This window comes from Verticillium dahliae, genomic scaffold (genome assembly GCF_000150675.1).
Source record: "Verticillium dahliae VdLs.17 supercont1.1 genomic scaffold, whole genome shotgun sequence".
NCBI classification, from domain to species: Eukaryota; Fungi; Ascomycota; class Sordariomycetes; order Glomerellales; family Plectosphaerellaceae; genus Verticillium; species Verticillium dahliae.
The window spans coordinates 1,143,866-1,160,904 of record NW_009276921.1 but is presented as its reverse complement, the minus strand read 5'-3'; the positions used below and the strand labels follow the sequence as shown (position 1 = coordinate 1,160,904).

The window sequence follows — 17,039 nt, the reverse complement described above, 5'->3', positions numbered from 1 at the left end:
AGCTTATATTAAGAACGTTAAGGATATTAGAATATTCCTTAGTTTTATTAACTTCTATTAACGATTCTTAAAAGGATATAATAAAACTATTAATCTTTTAATAAGCTTTATAATTAAGGAAATAGAGTTTATATAGAATAAACCTTAAGAAAAGGCATTTCGCTAAATTATTAATATTATCTTTAGCGAATTAGTCCTCTAAATAATAAACCCCGAAAAACCTATAGAAGTCGAGATAGATACCTCTAATTTCGCTATTAGAGGATAGTTAGGATAAAGGGACGATTAAGGACGCTTATATTTAATAGCGTTCTTCTCGAAGAAGCTATATAGATTAGAGCTTAATTATTAGATATACGATAAAGAATTTATAGTAATTATCGAAGCCTTTAAAGAATAAAGAATATATCTCTCCGGAATACGATACGAAATTAAAATCTATATTAATTATAAGAATCTTATATACTTTATAATAAATAAAGACCTTAATAAATACTAAATTAGATAAATAGAATTCCTTTTAGAATTTAATTTTACTATTATCTATTATAAAGGATCTAAGAATAATAAGGTAGATATCCTAAATAAATACTTAGATTATAAATAAAATACGCCCCTTAATATTAATATTATTTTAATAAAAGATAAAGAAGGGAATCTTATCCTTTATTATTAAATATTAATAATTATTATTCGTATAATATTTATTAGATTATTTATAAAAGTATTAAAACTAATTCGATAAATCTACGAAGCTAAAGCCTATAAGTACTAAGGAGTAGCGAAGACCTTTACTCGATTTAAGAAATATTATAACTTTAAAGGAATTAGATAGGATATTACGATAGTTATTCGTAATTACGACTTCTATAAAAAGAATAAAATAGAAAGATATAGGCTTTATAGAGAATTTAAGGCTTTATTAATATTAATAATAGCTTAGGAGTTAATCTTATTAGACTTTATTATTAATTTATTATTATCGAAGGAACCCTTAATTAGGACCTCTTATAATAATATCTTAATAATTATAGACCGATTTACTAAATATTTATATTTTCTCCTATATAAAGCTATAAGAATAATAGAAGACTTTATTTATATCTTCTTTAGAAATATTATAGGATAATATAGACTTTTAAAAGAATTAATATTAAATAGAGATAAGCTCTTTATTAATAATTTCTAGAAATTACTTATCGCTTAACTTAGAGCTAAATATAAACTATCTACGGCTTTTTACTTATAAATAAATAAATAAATAGAAAGAACGAACTAGATTCTAGAATAATACCTCTAATATTATATTAACTATTAATAGGATAATTAAATTATATTATTATTTATTATATAGTTTATATATAATAGCTTATTAAATAAATCTATAAAGGAGTTACCTTTCTATATTAATTATAAATATAACCTAATAGCTTACGCGGAATACTATAAAGTACTAAATACGCTAAAAGTAATTAATATTATAGCTAATATTTATAAGATCTAGGACTAAATTAAGCTCGACCTCGAACTTATATATACTAGAATAACTATATACGCTAATAGAATAAGGATAAAGGGATTATCTTTATAGGAGGGAGGTAGTATTTATTTTATCTACTAAAATATTAAAACTAAACGATTAAACGATAAATTAAATTTTAAGAAACTAAGACCTTTTAAAATTCTTAAGAAACTCTTAGATACTAATTACTACCTCTTATTACTAGAGAATATAAAGATTTATTCTATTTTTTATATAGTATTTTTAGAATTAATATTACTAAATGTACTATTTATAATTAGTATAGAAATAGAAGATATAAACGAATACGAAATCGAGAGGATTATTAATTATAGAAAAACGAATAAATAAAACGAATACTTTATTAAATAGAAAAACTATAAATATAAAGAAAATATATAAGAATTAATTAAGAACTTAAACTATTTATAATTATTAAAATAGTATTACTAATCCTAAAGAAATTAAGCGATTCTAGGTTAAAGGAGCCTAAAGCGCTTTAATTAATAACCCCGAAACCCCTAGCCGTTTATATAGCTACTACGGCCTTAGACTCCTCCCGCTCTACGGAATCTAACTCGTCTAGAGACTATAACCCTTAATTTACTATCTTTATACCCTTCTTATAAAGAGACCGCTTTTAAATACGAAAGCGCTTTAAACGATTAAAAGCTTCCGCTACTTAAGACTATAGCTCCTCTAAACGCGCCTCCTTATCTAGCTCCTTCTTATCTAGCTTACCTAGCTCCTAAGTAATACGAGATATTATTATAGGTTAGCGGATTAAGAAAGCGAGAGAGATACTACTATAAGCATTTACGAGTATTAACGAGCACCCCCGAACTATCGTAGGAGCGATTATAATAAACGTATTCGGAGTAACGACTAACGCCCTCTACTATACGATACTTTTAACCTTTCTATTAATAGAAGGAATATAGTATAACGTTATAGCTACGAAACTTAATAAAATTAAACTATTCTTATCGCTTTCGAGTAGATAGGGACTTTAGTTTTTCGATACGACTCGATATTTCGTTAATATTATAAAGGAAGAATAAGTTAAGGGATATAATTACTTAGGGTATAGCGCTTATAAGTAAGGGTCGCTAGGATATCGACCTAGAGGAGGAGAATTCGGCCAAGTTGCTGGCGCTGTTTCCGACGCTGTTGGTGGACATTGTTCCTGTGGTAAGTATTGCTCAGTGTCACAAGGTAAATCATTTACGTAACCGTAACTAGATGTTACGACCTGGCAGCTTCCGAAGGGGGAACACTGTCAGAGGGTTAGGGTTGCTGTTTGCAGAAGCTTAGGTTGTGACTCTGAGACGATGTGGTGTCGTAAGGCGTTGCGCACTCGTTACAATGGATACAAGGTAAGACTTAGATTGATCACTGTCGTGAGAAAGAATGTATCTACAAGTACCGAATGCCCGTCCTTATATACCTGTCATTCTGTCCTTGTCGTGTTGGGTTGGTGAGTCCATGTTGGATGGCTCACCTTTCTTGTCGTGATCCTGTTGCTTGGGTCACGGTGTGGTTAGTGACCGGATCACTTTGAGAATCGTGATCTGGTCACGGTCACGTGAGTGATCCTGTGGGTCCGTGCGGCGCGTCCGATCGCCTGCGGGGTGTCCTGCCTGGTGTCCTGGTGACGACCGGGCTGGGGCGTTACACTAGATCACGATTCTTAAAATAATCTAGTTACTAACTATACTATAACCTAAGTAATAGGATTACGATAAGAAAGGTAAGCTATCTAATATAGGCTTATTAACCTAATACGATAAGGATAGAATAATAGGTATATAAGGACGGGTATTCGGTATTTATAGATATATTCTTTCTTATAATAGTAATTAATCTAAGTCTTACTTTATATCTATTATAACGAGTACGTAACGCTTTACGATACTATATCGTCTTAGAGTTATAACCTAAGCTTCTATAAATAGTAACCCTAACCCTCTAATAGTGTTCCCCCTTCGGAAGCTACTAGGTCGTAATAATAAGACGGGAATTATAGAGGGTATAAGCATTAACGGCCTCGTTCTCAGTAGCTCTAAGAAGCGTAAAATCTATATTTAAACGGCTAAATTGCGTATATAGACTATTATCGTTGAGTATATATCTATAAAAAGCGAGGCCCTCCCTCCCCTCGTTATTTTTAGAGGTAAAACGGTTTAATAGTAATAGTTTCTAGAGCCCCTTAATAGCTTTAAGGGCTAGAGATTTATAGCTATAGTAAATAGATAGACGAGTAACGCTATCGGCCTCGAATAGCTTAGGAATATCTTTATTCCGCTTATATAAATAAAGGCTAATAAATTATAGTCTCCTCGCCTCCTTATAATAGATAGCTACGGGAGCTACGTTTTAGATAAGTTTCTATAGACCTATTATTAAATAAGTATCTTCCTTCTTCTACTTCCTATTTATTCTAGCTATATTATATAGCCTCTTAACCTCTCGATATTCGGCCCTTTAAAGGTAGCTTATTATAGGTTTCTTAAGGCTATAGTTTATCTTCTCGATAGCTCGCCGATTAATAAACGCAATTTCCTCTATTATTATTAGAAGGCTCGAAGAGATATTATTACGAAGAATAATATATATAATAAATAGTATATAACGGGCCTATAGCCTATAAATCTATAGCGGCTACTTTTAAGCTCTTAAATAATAGACGAAGGCTATCTAAAGACCCCGAAAACGCCTTAGAAAGCTCGTAGCTATATTAACTTTACTATAATAACGCTAAAGAGCTTAAGCGATCTCCGGAAAGGCTATTTTTCACTATCTCGTAAGCGTATAACGCCTAGGTTAGTAGCACGGGCTACGTATCGCCTATTCTTAAAGGCTAGGAAATATATCGACTTAAAGGATATCGAACTAGTAAAAGCGAGTACTTAGATCGCTTTATTAAGTACTTAATTAAAGGCGTATAAGCCCTATAAGAAGCTTAAAGTAGCATTAAATCCGAACGAGCAGTTTACTAATATTAAGGCTATTTAGGCGGCTTAAACTCGAGTAAAACAAATCGTAATACCTTCTATAACGGCTTTAAAGGATTAGGAAGCTGAATTCGAGTCATAGTACTCAGAATTCTCATTAATTTAAGCCTATTATAGCGAGTAATTAAACTTATCTATTATTTTATGCTACTCGTTTCTCGTTAATTTGGGTAGGCGGTTGGGGGGGTGGGCGGATGGGGGGTGGTGGGTCTTAGGGTGCACGAGCTGGCTATATGGCACGTAAGAGGTCACGTCTCCAAAGCTAGGTAGCAAGACGTGCTAGAGCAATTGCATCACTTTCACGTTGAACCACCTTCTTCGTGTATAGTTGTGTATTGCTAAACGCTCAGTTGCCAGGCTTCCACCGCTCACCAGTCGTCCCACTCATCCTTCTTCTTCGCCGGCGGCGCTGCACCGCCAGAGCCTCCGCCTGAGCCTCCGCCTTTCATGGCCGAGGTGCCAATGGCGCCAGTGCCCGTAGATCGTTGCTGCTTGTGCTGGTTGTTTTGGTCCGCCAGGCTTGAGAAGTCGTCCCAGAAGTCCCTCTTGCTGTCGTCCATCGGCGCCTGTTTGTAACCGCCGTTGCCCTCGCGGCCGCCCTCGACAAACCTGTTGAAGCCTTCATTGGCGTTGCGGGCGCCCTGCTGCGCCGCACGTCCAACCTGGCCGGCAGCTAGCTGAGCTTGTCTTGCAAAGTCGGACTCGGCGAGCTAAGGGAAAATGCAAGAGTCAGCTTGTCCGCCGCAAGAAGAGCTCGCGATGGGGTGGGGGGTTTCTTACCTGTTTTGCTGTCGGCTGAATGTAGCCATCGTTGACCGTCTTGGCCGTCTTGGTGACAGTCGAAGTGAACCAGCCGAAGCCCTTGGTCAGGGCGGCTATGGGATCCTTCTGCAGCTCATCAATGGTCGGCGCAGCGCTGTCGTCGCGCGCCGACGGCGTAGGCGTGCTGCCAAAGCCGGCGTACTTTCCGCCCTGGCTGGGAGGTAGTGCCTCCGACCTCGAAGCATTCTCGGCGCCCAGCTTGGAGAAGTACTTGTCATCCACCTTGACCTTGCCGCCGGGGCTTGGGGCGCGGTTGCTGGCGCTGCCGCTGAGCGGCGTGCCCGTGCGACTCGGGTCCCTCGCCGGCGCCGGCGCTGGCGTAGGCTTCTTCTGTCCGGGGACGTACTCCTTGCCCTCTGCCTTGGCCGACAGCCTCTCCTTCCACTCCTCGCCGACCTCGCCGCTGTATCGTTCCGCAATGGTGGCATCGTCCCAGGTGACGCCCCGCATCTTCGTGTCCTCGTGCTGCTCGAAGAAGATCTTCCAATTCTCATTGCCGCCAAGGCGCATCCTCTCAATCTCAATCTGCTTAAAGGCGTCCATGGAAATACTGCGCACGAACGAAATGTGCACACCCAACCCTCGGTGGACGCCTGCGCACGAGAGGCAGATGAAGACGCCGAATTTCGGGGACGCCCATTGCGGCGAAGGCGCGTTGCAGTCGCAGCAGAGGTTGTTCTTGGATTCTTTCTGAATAGCGGCCAGCTGAAGAGACACCAGAGCGGTCAGCCGACTGCATCAACTTTTGAAGCTAAGAATGACGTCGCAAAGCCGCGACAGATCAACTAACGTACCTTAGCCCTAGTTTCAGGATCGACCTCCCACATGGCTTTGGAAGCCATGGCGAGTTTTGCTGTTGGTCAGATATGGGAAGCGATTATGGTAATGTGCACCTGGAAACGCGGACGACCATGGGCAGACATGCGACAGACAGCTGGTCCGACGTCGAGGAGCGTGTTTGTGATAAGGGGTGTGTAGGAGAGGTGCGACAATTGGGGGTGGCACGCCAGATCACCTATTGGCTCTGGCGACCATAGCCTAGGCCTTCGCGCAGTCAGGTAGACCAGGACCAACCAAGCTCGGTAGCCAGGCAAGCAGGCTTGCTAGCCCGCCGGTACACACCCCACCAAAGTCTTTCGGAATGTCACCTCGCCTTTCAACGAAATTACGAATACTCTGCCTTGTTGCTGAGCCACTTGGGAATACGTCCACAGTGGCACATGCTGGGCTTAGGCTGCGCTTCTTCCATGAGATCTTGTTCAGCGTGCCCATATGCGGGTTCTGCGTTGACTGGTGTCCTCCCATCAAGCCCTCAGGATAAGCTTTGTGGGCGCTGCAAGGCCAGAATAGTCATTAGGACACCATAGGTTGGCTACGTTTTGGCACTTGTTCCAGTAGCAGGCTTGCAATATTGCACAATCATGGTTCATCGACGGACCACATACAACAACAGAGACGATTGATCATTGTCCGGTCAATTGATTTGCGCCAAGCTTTTCCTCGTCCTGCCAACCCGCCCGCCAGAAGCAAGAGCTAATGTACAAACCCCCACTGAGAGCGGAGGGAGACGGGAAAGGAGGTGACAAAAATACAAGGGGTGTAATGTGGGAGTCGTGATAAGTATTACGGTGAAAGAGAAACAGATAGCAACGCTGCGAAGCTTCCTTTTTCCATGTCCTATTTTTATGTAGGGCCAGAGGCAAGCCACGAAAGATATCTGTCCTAGGAGATAAAATAGCCGCCTCCTGTGCGTGCCCGTGTTCCAGTAAGGCCCACTTTCAAAAAGAGAAATCGTCAAACCGATATCATATCATAAAAGAGTTCGTCAGAACCGAAATTACGAAGGCTCTCCGGTTTTCTCGGGCCAGGCGGTGTCGGTAATGTTCTGCTTAAGCAGTGGTAGTAGCGCCGGCAGCAGCCGCGGGGACTGCAGGGGCGGCATCGGTCGCCGTGACGGCGGTGGTAGCGGGAGCCTCAGTGGTGGCCGCAGCGGGGGCGCCCTCCTCAGCACCGTTGGCCTTCTCCTCGGGAGAGTTGGCCTCCTCATCAGTCTTGTCAGGGCTGTCGATGGCAACCTTGACGGCGATCTCGCGGCCCTCAATCTCCTTGCCGTTCATCTCGTTGACGGCCTTCTGCTGGAGCTCCTCGGAGGCGAGGGTAACGAAGCCGAAGCCACGGCCCTTGCGGGGCTCGCCGCGGGCCTGGAGCTTCTTGATCATGAAGCGGGGGATTGGGCGAAGGGCGATCTTGGCGGAAGAGGGCGAGTAAGCCTCGAAAAGCTCCTTAAGCTACGTCCCAGCACGTTAGTAGTAGCTCTCAACGTGATCGTCAAACGAGAAAAAACATACCTTCTCCTCGGTCAGGTCGTAAGGCAGGTTGGCGACCATGACCTTAGTCTTGGAGGCAACGCCGTCGGCGGGGGGGCCACGCTCCCGGCGCTCACGGGGAGGGCGGGACTCCTTGTTCTTGGCCGAGTCGGCGGCGACGTCCTTGTTGGTAACGTCGCCAAGGGGTTGAGCCTCAGCAGGGGCAGGGGCGGCAGCCTCGGCAGGGGCGGCAGCGCCTCGGCACCCTCCTCCTGGGCGCCATCCTAGACTTGATGTTAGCTCATGACACTCGCCGAGTCAAGACTCTGGCACTTACGCGACCGTTGCGGGCACCACGGCCACCACGGCCGCGGCCACGACCGCGGCCAGAGGGGCGGCGGCGGTTGCCCTCGCCGGCACCCTCGCCGTTGGGGGCGTCAGCCTTCTCGCCGGCAGGCTCGGGCTTGCGAGCGAGCTGGACGGAAACCTTGCGCTCCAGAATCTCCTTGCCGGACAGCTCAGAGATGGCGCGCTCGGCCTCGGTAGGGGTAGAGAGGTCGACGAAGGCGTAGCCAACGGGACGGTCGGTGCGGGGGTTCTTGGGAATGGAGACGGACTCGCTGTGGACAGAGGCAGGTCAGCAAGCGGTTACCAAGATGGCGGTAATATTTAGACAGGATTTTGGGGCGATGTTGTGGGCGATGTGTCATCCGGCAGAGATGAGCCCACGGAAGGAGCATCGCCACCGATGCTTTAGACAGCGTCTTCAGCAATGGTGGTGATTTTAACGATATGGTTCTGCAACACCCTAGCCATCACATCGATGAGGTTGCGAAACCATCGAGGGCCAGACTGGCAGAACAGGAAGGGATGCCCGCGTATGAGGACGGGTATTGCCACATTCAGACGATGATGTGGGAAAGAGAGTGATGATGATCATGATGACAAAAGAAGATGGAAAACTCACACAAGGTAACCCTTGAAGAACTCCTTCAGTTCCCCCTCGGTCGTCGCATAGGCCAGGTTGCCGATGTAGAGACGGCGTCCCTCAGCAGCGCTGGCGAGGACGGCGTCATTGTTGGCGGCGGCAGGCTTGTTGTCGGTGACCTTCTCGGCGATCGAGGTATTGCTCAGAGCATTGGTAACGTCCTGGACGGCGTCGGTGACCTTCTCCACAACGGCAGACATGTTGGATGATGGGATGTGTGTTGTGTGGTTGGAATATGGAGATGGGTGTTGGTGTTGAGATGACGTGCGACGAGGTTGTGTCGAACTTGGAGGACCTGGGTTTAGAAAGAAGGTCCGAGGTTGGAAGATGGATCGAAGTTCGGGATGAGTTGAACTCTGAGACAATGGAGGGGGATTGTTAGGGTAGCTTGGTGCCCTAGATGCTTGAAGAGGGGAAGACAGACGACTTGCGTTGCGCGGTGACACAGTTTCTTGATGTTTTGTGATGGGGAGAAGAGGGAAGAAAGGGGAGGTCTGGAGTTGCCTGGAGGTAAGTACAAATATTTTTTCCCCTTGAGTGCAGGGGGTGGTGACCAGGGGGGCAAATGGGAGGGGGTCCAGCACCAGACAGGTCGGGAGGACGCCTCCTGTGGAAGGAGTGAAGGAGCGACGGCACGAAGAATGGGAGGCGCCTGCTCGTGTCTGTGAGCCCTGCCACTGACTTGGCAGGTACCTTAGCCTTTCGTACCCAGGGGAGCTGTTGGGGGGGGTTCTATTGTGCGACGAGCAGGGGCTTAAAGGGTGTCAAATGCTTGAACATGGGCCAGGCACGTTTTGCGGAACTGTCGCTTTAGGCACATGGCAAGACAGGTTTGTGTTCCATTTCTTTTCTTAGAAATGCACTGATCATGATACTTTTTCCCTCTCTTCACTCTTCAAGCAGTGTCGAACACTATGGACATGGGCATAACCAGCCTGTGCATAATGGGCCTATGAGGCTCAGTGAACACCGAAGGCAACGGCAACTTCGCTACTGGGGTGTCTGAGTTGATCGCGTGCGTGGGCTTTCATGAGTACAGGGAGAAAACATTCCTTCAGGCACTGTACATCATAAAGCATCGCCCATATTGTTACTTACGGCAGGTGCCACTCGAACTTGTTCACAGTCGCGACTATGGAAACCAGGAGCCAGGAAGTACTTGCCCATTTTCCCGTTTGACTGTGAGGTTTCGTGTCGTGGGAGGCGGTTCAACATGCACGCCGCCACACATTCTCTGTTGACCTGTCACATGTGGAGTTCACACCTCACTACCAGCGAGCTCTTGCCACGTCCGCAGAAGCTAGCCCCAAGCTCACGGCAACTGCCCGTCAGGCGGGTGTGTGGGTGCCAATGGCCCCAGCTTCGCCATCACCCCCATGTAAGGTAGGTAGTGTTTGCCCAGTGGCTGTCTAGTGGGTACAATAGTCCCCCAAACAAGCTGGAGCAGCCAGGAGCTCCCATGCAACCCTCTTCGTGTCTGGTCTACCAAGCAAGTACTACTGTGCCATACCTGCCTGCTGTACCTCCTCCATGCGACAGTTACCTTAGGGGAGGAGGAACCTTGGCTGAGAAAGAGGCTTCTGGAAGCAGCCCCAGTCAGCAACTCCCGAGCGAGGAAATAGGAGTGAACCCCCTCTTCTTTGCGGAAATCCTTTTTCATGTCGAGCAATCATAATGCCCTTGAAGGCATGCATTCAAGCAAACAACCACTGCCGACATCTTCAACACGCATCTGATTATCACTTCATCATCAGGTAGGCAAGCGACGTTCATGCTAGGGTCACTTGCAAGGAGGGTACGATATCTCCACCGTCGATCGCCTCACTCTCAGGTAGACCCCCGGGTTACATTCACCATCACAGACCATCAATAGCGAACAGCATACCAAAATAATGCAGTTACGGGCTCTCAATCCTCCAAGCGAATTGCACAATTCCCATGAGATTGCCTTCGGACCTGGACAATCTCCCTGGTCCACCCCCTTTCGCTCTCGGGCGTTGCGTCAGTGACAAAGACCCCTGGCGAGGCGCAAAGCCTCGCCCTTGTCAGCCCCTGGACGGGGTTGCTCAATCTTTTGATTCTCAGCATTCTTCCCCTTGTTTATCGGCGGCTGGATTACGAGTCGGTGACTGACATCAATCACGTTCTGTTGGGGGCTACGAAAACGTACAGGGGCTTTCCCATGCTGCATTTTCCTTGCTATCAGTCCTTCGGGTGATGTATAACAGATCCCTCTTGCTTCAGCAACGAGAGGCTTCTGAAAGCTGCACCACGACAAGGCGATGGTCAATCAATCGCATAGCGTGGCACCTGGCGCGAGTTGCCTGGAGTCTGCATGCGATGGCGCCGCTTCTCCGGGCCTCTGGGTCCCCCATTGCGCTGAGATTCCAGGGTAGCAACCCCCTTCAGGCTTAGACGCTGTTCATCTCACTACTTAGCACCACAAAGTCCGATTAGCGATCTCGCCCGATATGAGCCCTGTCGCTCCGTGGCAGCCAAATCCGCCCCCGTGGCTTCGCACAACCCGCATGCCGAGTTTGGCAGCCGCAAACTCCGATGCCGCCAATTGTTAGTCACCCTGTTGGGAATCCGACGACGCATCGTGACTGAATATCTCGCGCTCAACTCATCTGCCTCTTGCAAATTTGCTCCTCTCACAATTTGCCTCAATTCGAGCTTTGCGCATCGCCTAGGTCAAGATGGTCGTTATGGAGAGAGACCAGCCAGTTGAACTGGCTGACCTTCCCGGGAGAGCTGCCCTGGTATTGTACGGGTCAGAGACGGGCAACAGTCAAGACATTGCAGAAGAGCTTGGCAAGATGACACAGCGATTGCATTTCAAGACTAAAGTTGATGAACTAAATGCGGTCCAGCTTGTGAGTCTACTAGATCCTTCTGCCATTGCCACCGTGTTAAGAAAAAGACGTTAACCTCTGAAATCCGTAGAATGAGCTGCTTCGTTATACGCTGGTCATCATAGTCATATCTACGACCGGCCAAGGGGACATGCCACAGAATTCTCTTGCGTTCTGGAAGAGTCTTCTGAGAAGAAAGTTGCCCCCGGGTTGCCTGCAAAGCGCAAGGTTCACCACATTTGGTCTCGGGGATAGTTCTTATCCAAAGTAGTTCCCCCAGCTCCCACTGTCTACTCAGCACATGACTGACGGCACCGAAGATTCAACTGGGCTGCTCGAAAACTACACAAGCGTCTTGAACAGCTGGGTGCCACTGAGTTCTATCCTCGGGGCGAGGGCAACGAACAAGACGATGACGGGTAGGTGCTGCGAACAGACTTCTCAGGCCAAAGAGTCTATCTAACACTGCCCGAAGCATCGACCAGACGTATCTGCCCTGGTCGATCGATTTGCGCACCAAAATACTCGAATATCACCCCCTCCCTCCAGGGCTGAGTCCCATTCCAGATACAGCCCTCCTTCCTCCGAAATACATCATCAAGATCAGCCCTGTAGACACGCCGCGCCATTCCCAAGACACAGCCGCTGAAGGAACTCCTAACTTACAGTCACTCGATTTCGTCACGGGATCATCAGCAGCTGCCACTTCATTGGAGGCGGGTGCTGAACAGCCGAGCCAACAAGCATTGCAGCATCTAATTTCTGCAGTGCCTGGCGGTCTCGTCGTCGAAGTCAACTCAAACACCCGGGTCACGCCGACCGAGCACTGGCAAGACGTCCGAAGACTTTCTTTCGACATTCGTCACCTACAACCACCGTCACTTCAAATCAATCCTGGCGACTGCCTGAGACTCTACCCCAGAAATCTATCTCAAGATGTCGACAAGCTCTTGGACGTGATGCAATGGGGGGCTATTGCGGACAATGTTGTGGACTTGGGAACGCTCAGCGAACGCCCGACCGGTCTCTATACGGCCAACATGACGACATTACGACGTCTGCTCACCGAGAACCTGGACATAACCGCAATTCCTCGGCGCAGTTTTCTTGAGGCCATCTCTCACCATTGTACGGATTCGGATCACAAGGAACGGCTCCTGGAATTCACAAAGTCGGAATACATCGACGAGTATTACGACTACGCTACTCGGCCGCGACGCACTATCATCGAGGTTCTCGAGGAGTTCCACTCGGTTCAGTTCCCTCCGGAGTATGTACTTGATGTCTTCCCCGTGATCCGCGGCCGTGACTTCAGCATTGCCAGCATCGAGCCGTCAGAACCCGGAAGCGACTCTTCCTACAAGCTCGAGCTTCTTGTCGCCTTGGTGAAGTATCAGACAGTCCTTCGCAAGATCCGTACCGGTCTATGCTCGCGCTATATCAACCTACTCGCTGCAGGAAATGCAGTACTGGCCAGCCACAAGCCGTCCCTGACGAGTCTGCATGGCAAATTGCACGCGCGTCGGCCACTCTGCGCTTTTGCAACCGGCACAGGCATTGCACCCATCCATGCCCTCATCCAGGAGCGGCTCCGCTACGATGACACCGACACGCCCACCGGTAGGACCTTGCTCTTCTTTGGCAACAGGTCACGCGGCAAGGACTTCTTCTTCGCCGATGAATGGGCCGCCATGCCATCTTCCAAGCTCGAGGTCCACACGGCGTTCTCGCGAGACCAAAAGGAGAAGATATATATACAAGATGTCATCCGGCAGCAGGCGCAGGTCGTCGCAGACATGGCCCGGGAGAATGTCATCTTTATCGTCTGCGGCGGCAGTAGTAAAATGGCCACGGCGTGCCGGGCCGCGGTCGTGGAGTGCCTGCGCGTCGGGGGCCTCTGCGAGACCGAGACGGAGGCGGAGGAGATGCTAGGGAGGTTAACCTGGTGGCAGGAAATCTGGTGAGCATGTGGTTTGTTCAGCTCAGCCTCAAGGTACATCTCGACGGGGGTTTTGTCTCACTGAAGCGACGCTAAACAATGGCCATCTCACGGGTTGCCATTGCTGCCACATTGCTCTTCCATTCGTGTGAAAGCTATGCGCACTTGTCTTGTCAAGGAAGGCACGTCGCTGATCAAGCTCTTGATGGCACTATTTGACTTGTTCTTCAAGATATCTGGCTAACAGGCGACAACGCCGCATGTGATTTTTTCCTTGACAAAATTCTTCCTGTCAGAGTGACTAGATTCCCACGTAAACTCCGAGACCGATGCCCCCCCGCCCCGTGACTTGGTTCAATCCCCCCCCAAAAAAAACGCCCGATACATGTATGATTCTATGATTCCCGTGTAGCATGCGACCTCTCCTCCTCCCAGCTATATCGCCTTTCCGCCAGTTGCGGAACATGCACCATCTCCAAATCGGCGTCGATGCGTTGATGCTCCGGCAGCGTCCCCGAGCCGCCGCGGTTCGCCGGCTGCTGCTGCTCGTAGCTGTCACTGCGGTTGCTGCTCACTGCCGTGTTGCCCGGCGACCAGTTGCTGCCCGGCGTAGCAGACCTCGGCACGTCGAGGCTGCGAAGGCGCGGGTCGAGACTGTAGCCCGGCAAGGAGACGTTGCCCGGCAGAGGGCCGAGGCAGACGACCTTGGAGGGGTCGATCGGAGCCCTCTGGAAGCCGAAGGACGGGGGCGGCGGAGCGAGGCCCGGCTGCGGCGAACGAGCCTCCGCCGGGGACGAATCGGCAGGGGTGAGCGCTGGCCGGACAAAGGCCTGGCTGGTCGGCGAGACGGGGTTGGTTGTGCTGCTGCGGCACGTGTGGTACGTGTTGTTGTCGCCTTGCGAGGAGAGGGCGGGCGTTGGGGATGCCATTGGCGAGGGCAGGCTCGGCGTGCCGTGGCTCCAGGGGCCGCGATTGCTCAGGGGAGAGGGCAGGCTTCCGGGCAACGTGTTGCTGTTGCTGTCTGTCGGGGACGAGACAGGCGATCGTTCTGTCGTCGTCACGTAGGTTAGGGGAATGTTCAGTTCCGGCTTCTCTGGCGTGGGTTCCGCGCCATTCACGGGGGGGCTGTATGCCGGTACGGGGCCCTGCAGCTGCAGATCCATCTTCCTCCGCGCTGCTTCGTAGGCCGTCATTTGCTGCGACCCATTCGTTCCGTACTCGGTGTCTCCGTTCAGGGAATGGTCATCCTCTGCGGCGTCCAGTTCCATGGGACCCAGAGGCGCAGGCATCTCATAGACGGCGTGGTGGGCGTCGGCGCCAACCTCGGTTGGCTGCGTGGTGTTGCCCGACACCTCGTGCGTCACTGGCTGGTGCGGCGACCGGCCACGCCCGAAAATCCGCGAGAAGATACGCGCCACAGGTGTACTGGGCTCCATTGTGCCCACGGACGAGCTGCCGTCCTTCTCACTGTTGTCAGTCGCGGTGTTCTCTCTCCTGCGCCGTCTGCAGCACCACCACACTGCGAGCGTAGCAACAAGGCATGCACCAATCACGCCGACCACGACGCCGACAATCTGTGCCGTCGTCAGGCCCTTGCGCGAGCTCGGCTTTGGTGCCGGCGGCGGATAAGGGCTGTTCTCTGGCTGATTGATCTGGGCAATTTTAGCGTCGGCGATGGGATCCTCTGGGAATTTAGCCTGATAAATAGAAAAGACGTCACTGTCATATTTGGTGACCATGTAGGCCTCTTGCATGAAGGCACGACCGAGTATGAATGTGTCAGTGGTGTTGTCCGTTCTCCGCAGGGGAAAGTAGGGGACTGATGGGTCGCCGTAGTTGATTTTGTCCATGAACGGGTAACGAAGGACTTGTGCAAAGGCGGCGGCTGTGATGGTGATGTTGACAACTCCTGGTGTGTCGAGCGGATGGCCAAAGTCGTCGGTGTTATCGAAACTAGAGAGGGAAAAGGTGAAGGAGTAGGCCCAGCCAGACGAGAACGTGTTGAATTGGTCGTCGGTAAAGGTGTAAAGCTCGAGGGTGTCATTGTATGTCAGATTGAACGCATCTGCGAATTCGTCGCAGACCTGAGCAGGGAGCCACAGGAATGGCGTAGAACTGTCGATCAAGGCAGTGAAGGATGTTGACATGTTGGACAGAATCCGGGGTCCCGATCCCTCCCAGTTGCCTGGTCTTGTATCGTCTTCAGGCACAGTGACTGATATGCCACGTACCAACGTGACAGGCGTGGTACCGCTCTGGCCCAGGACAAACTCCGTGTTGTGAGTGGTAAAGCGGCTCTCGTCATAACCTCCGAGTGTCAGAGAACACGGCACACCACTGCTCCCCACTGCGGAAATGTCAGCTTCGACTCGCATGCTATCCGCCGGCTGGTTTAGCTTACTGTAAGATGCGCCAGCTGTGTAGCCGTAGCTGTAGCTAGGGACCAGTCCGTACTCCTTGACTGCTTGGGTTAAGGGTGACTCGGCAATCTGGTCACCGAATCTGCCTTGGTTGATGCCTAGGCCAATGTAGCCGGTGTAGTAGTCGGTCGTGTTGATGGCGGCAACAATTGTGCGGTCCATGAGCATTTCGTCTCCGTTCAATGTCTTACCGACGACAGTGTCCAAGCCATAGTCACCGTTGCCTTGATTTTGCAAGTAGTCAAGCCCCAGCTGCCAACCACCGAGGGCATCCCACGACGACGAGCCAGTGGGGTCGAAGACGTTGCCTCTGGCATTTGCGCAGAGAGGCTCCCCTGACCAGGCGTCAGTTCACATATATGACTGTCGATGAGACGGTGGCGAGAGGAGGAGGGTATTCCTTACGGTTATAGCAGCCCCCTGACTGGACAACCCAAAACTCAGACAGTGAGGTGCTCACCAGTACGTTGACTGATTCTCCAGGGTGTCCGACTTGGAAGCTCAACGTGGACCAGTTGCCATCGATACCATACCTGAAGGCCCGAGGTTAGCGGGGACAAGAGCTGATGTGTCGGGTTCGATCGTACTGACCACTCGGACGATGGCGTCAACGCGAGGGCGGAGGGACCTGCAGCGGACGTCGCTACGGCATGAAGGACGACGAGGGCGGGAACGTGATATCGCAACATCCTGTCGGGGGCCGTCAGGCGCGACTTTGGGGATGGCAAGGGTCAATTGGAAGCCGCTCCGTTGGACGCATGAGGCTCTCGGTGTGAGTTGCTGTCAAACTCGGGGCTTTTGCGATGTCCTCTTCTTGAGCTACTGAGCAGCCTTCATCTCAAGTACATGTAGGATACCGGCGGCTACGACCATGATACCTTGCGCAGGAGATATCGGAATGGCGTAGTCTGACGGGGGGGTGGTTGCGATGGGACGCAGATTAGAGGGATTGGGTTAAGAGAAAGGGAAGCTTCAGGTAAGGACCTGTACAGCGGAAGACAGGGTAACGTAATCGGAGCGATCCAAGGGGAATCGAGTCACCAGACTGGCCGGTCCAAGGCGGCGCTTTAGGGGCAGTGGTAAGAGCTAAGGTCCAGCGCGCACCTGGGTCGGTAAGGGAGAATGCGGCGTCCCCCAAGGCCCCCAAGGCAAGACAAGCTAACCTGCCAGGCT

The 17,039-nt window shown here is 49.8% G+C and overlaps 4 protein-coding genes across 4 annotated transcripts; 1 reads left to right on the top strand and 3 right to left on the bottom strand.

Moving 5' to 3' along the window:
• Positions 1-4,904: 4,904 nt before the first annotated feature.
• Positions 4,905-6,200, bottom strand: VDAG_00346 (ADP-ribosylation factor GTPase-activating protein GCS1; the record flags this gene model as incomplete). The annotated part of the gene is made up of 3 exons (XM_009651723.1): positions 4,905-5,246; positions 5,317-6,063; positions 6,153-6,200. 3 exons carry the CDS (start codon positions 6,198-6,200, stop codon positions 4,905-4,907), a joined length of 1,137 nt encoding a protein of 378 aa, XP_009650018.1.
• A 1,047-nt stretch (positions 6,201-7,247) lies between these two features.
• Positions 7,248-9,092, bottom strand: VDAG_00345 (glycine-rich protein; the record flags this gene model as incomplete). The annotated part of the gene is made up of 4 exons (XM_009651722.1): positions 8,632-9,092; positions 8,019-8,284; positions 7,707-7,948; positions 7,248-7,646 (listed from the first exon to the last, which is right to left on the bottom strand). The coding sequence occupies exons 1-4, from the start codon at positions 8,850-8,852 to the stop codon at positions 7,248-7,250; spliced, it is 1,128 nt and encodes a 375-aa protein (XP_009650017.1). The 5' UTR covers positions 8,853-9,092.
• A 2,259-nt stretch (positions 9,093-11,351) lies between these two features.
• On the top strand, positions 11,352-13,471 carry VDAG_00344 (sulfite reductase flavoprotein alpha-component; the record flags this gene model as incomplete). The annotated part of the gene is made up of 3 exons (XM_009651721.1): positions 11,352-11,528; positions 11,779-11,926; positions 12,057-13,471. 3 exons carry the CDS (start codon positions 11,352-11,354, stop codon positions 13,469-13,471), a joined length of 1,740 nt encoding a protein of 579 aa, XP_009650016.1.
• A 370-nt stretch (positions 13,472-13,841) lies between these two features.
• Positions 13,842-16,801, bottom strand: VDAG_00343 (uncharacterized protein; the record flags this gene model as incomplete). The annotated part of the gene is made up of 4 exons (XM_009651720.1): positions 16,458-16,801; positions 16,272-16,399; positions 15,848-16,201; positions 13,842-15,793 (listed from the first exon to the last, which is right to left on the bottom strand). The coding sequence occupies exons 1-4, from the start codon at positions 16,553-16,555 to the stop codon at positions 13,842-13,844; spliced, it is 2,532 nt and encodes an 843-aa protein (XP_009650015.1). The 5' UTR covers positions 16,556-16,801.
• Positions 16,802-17,039: the final 238 nt, after the last annotated feature.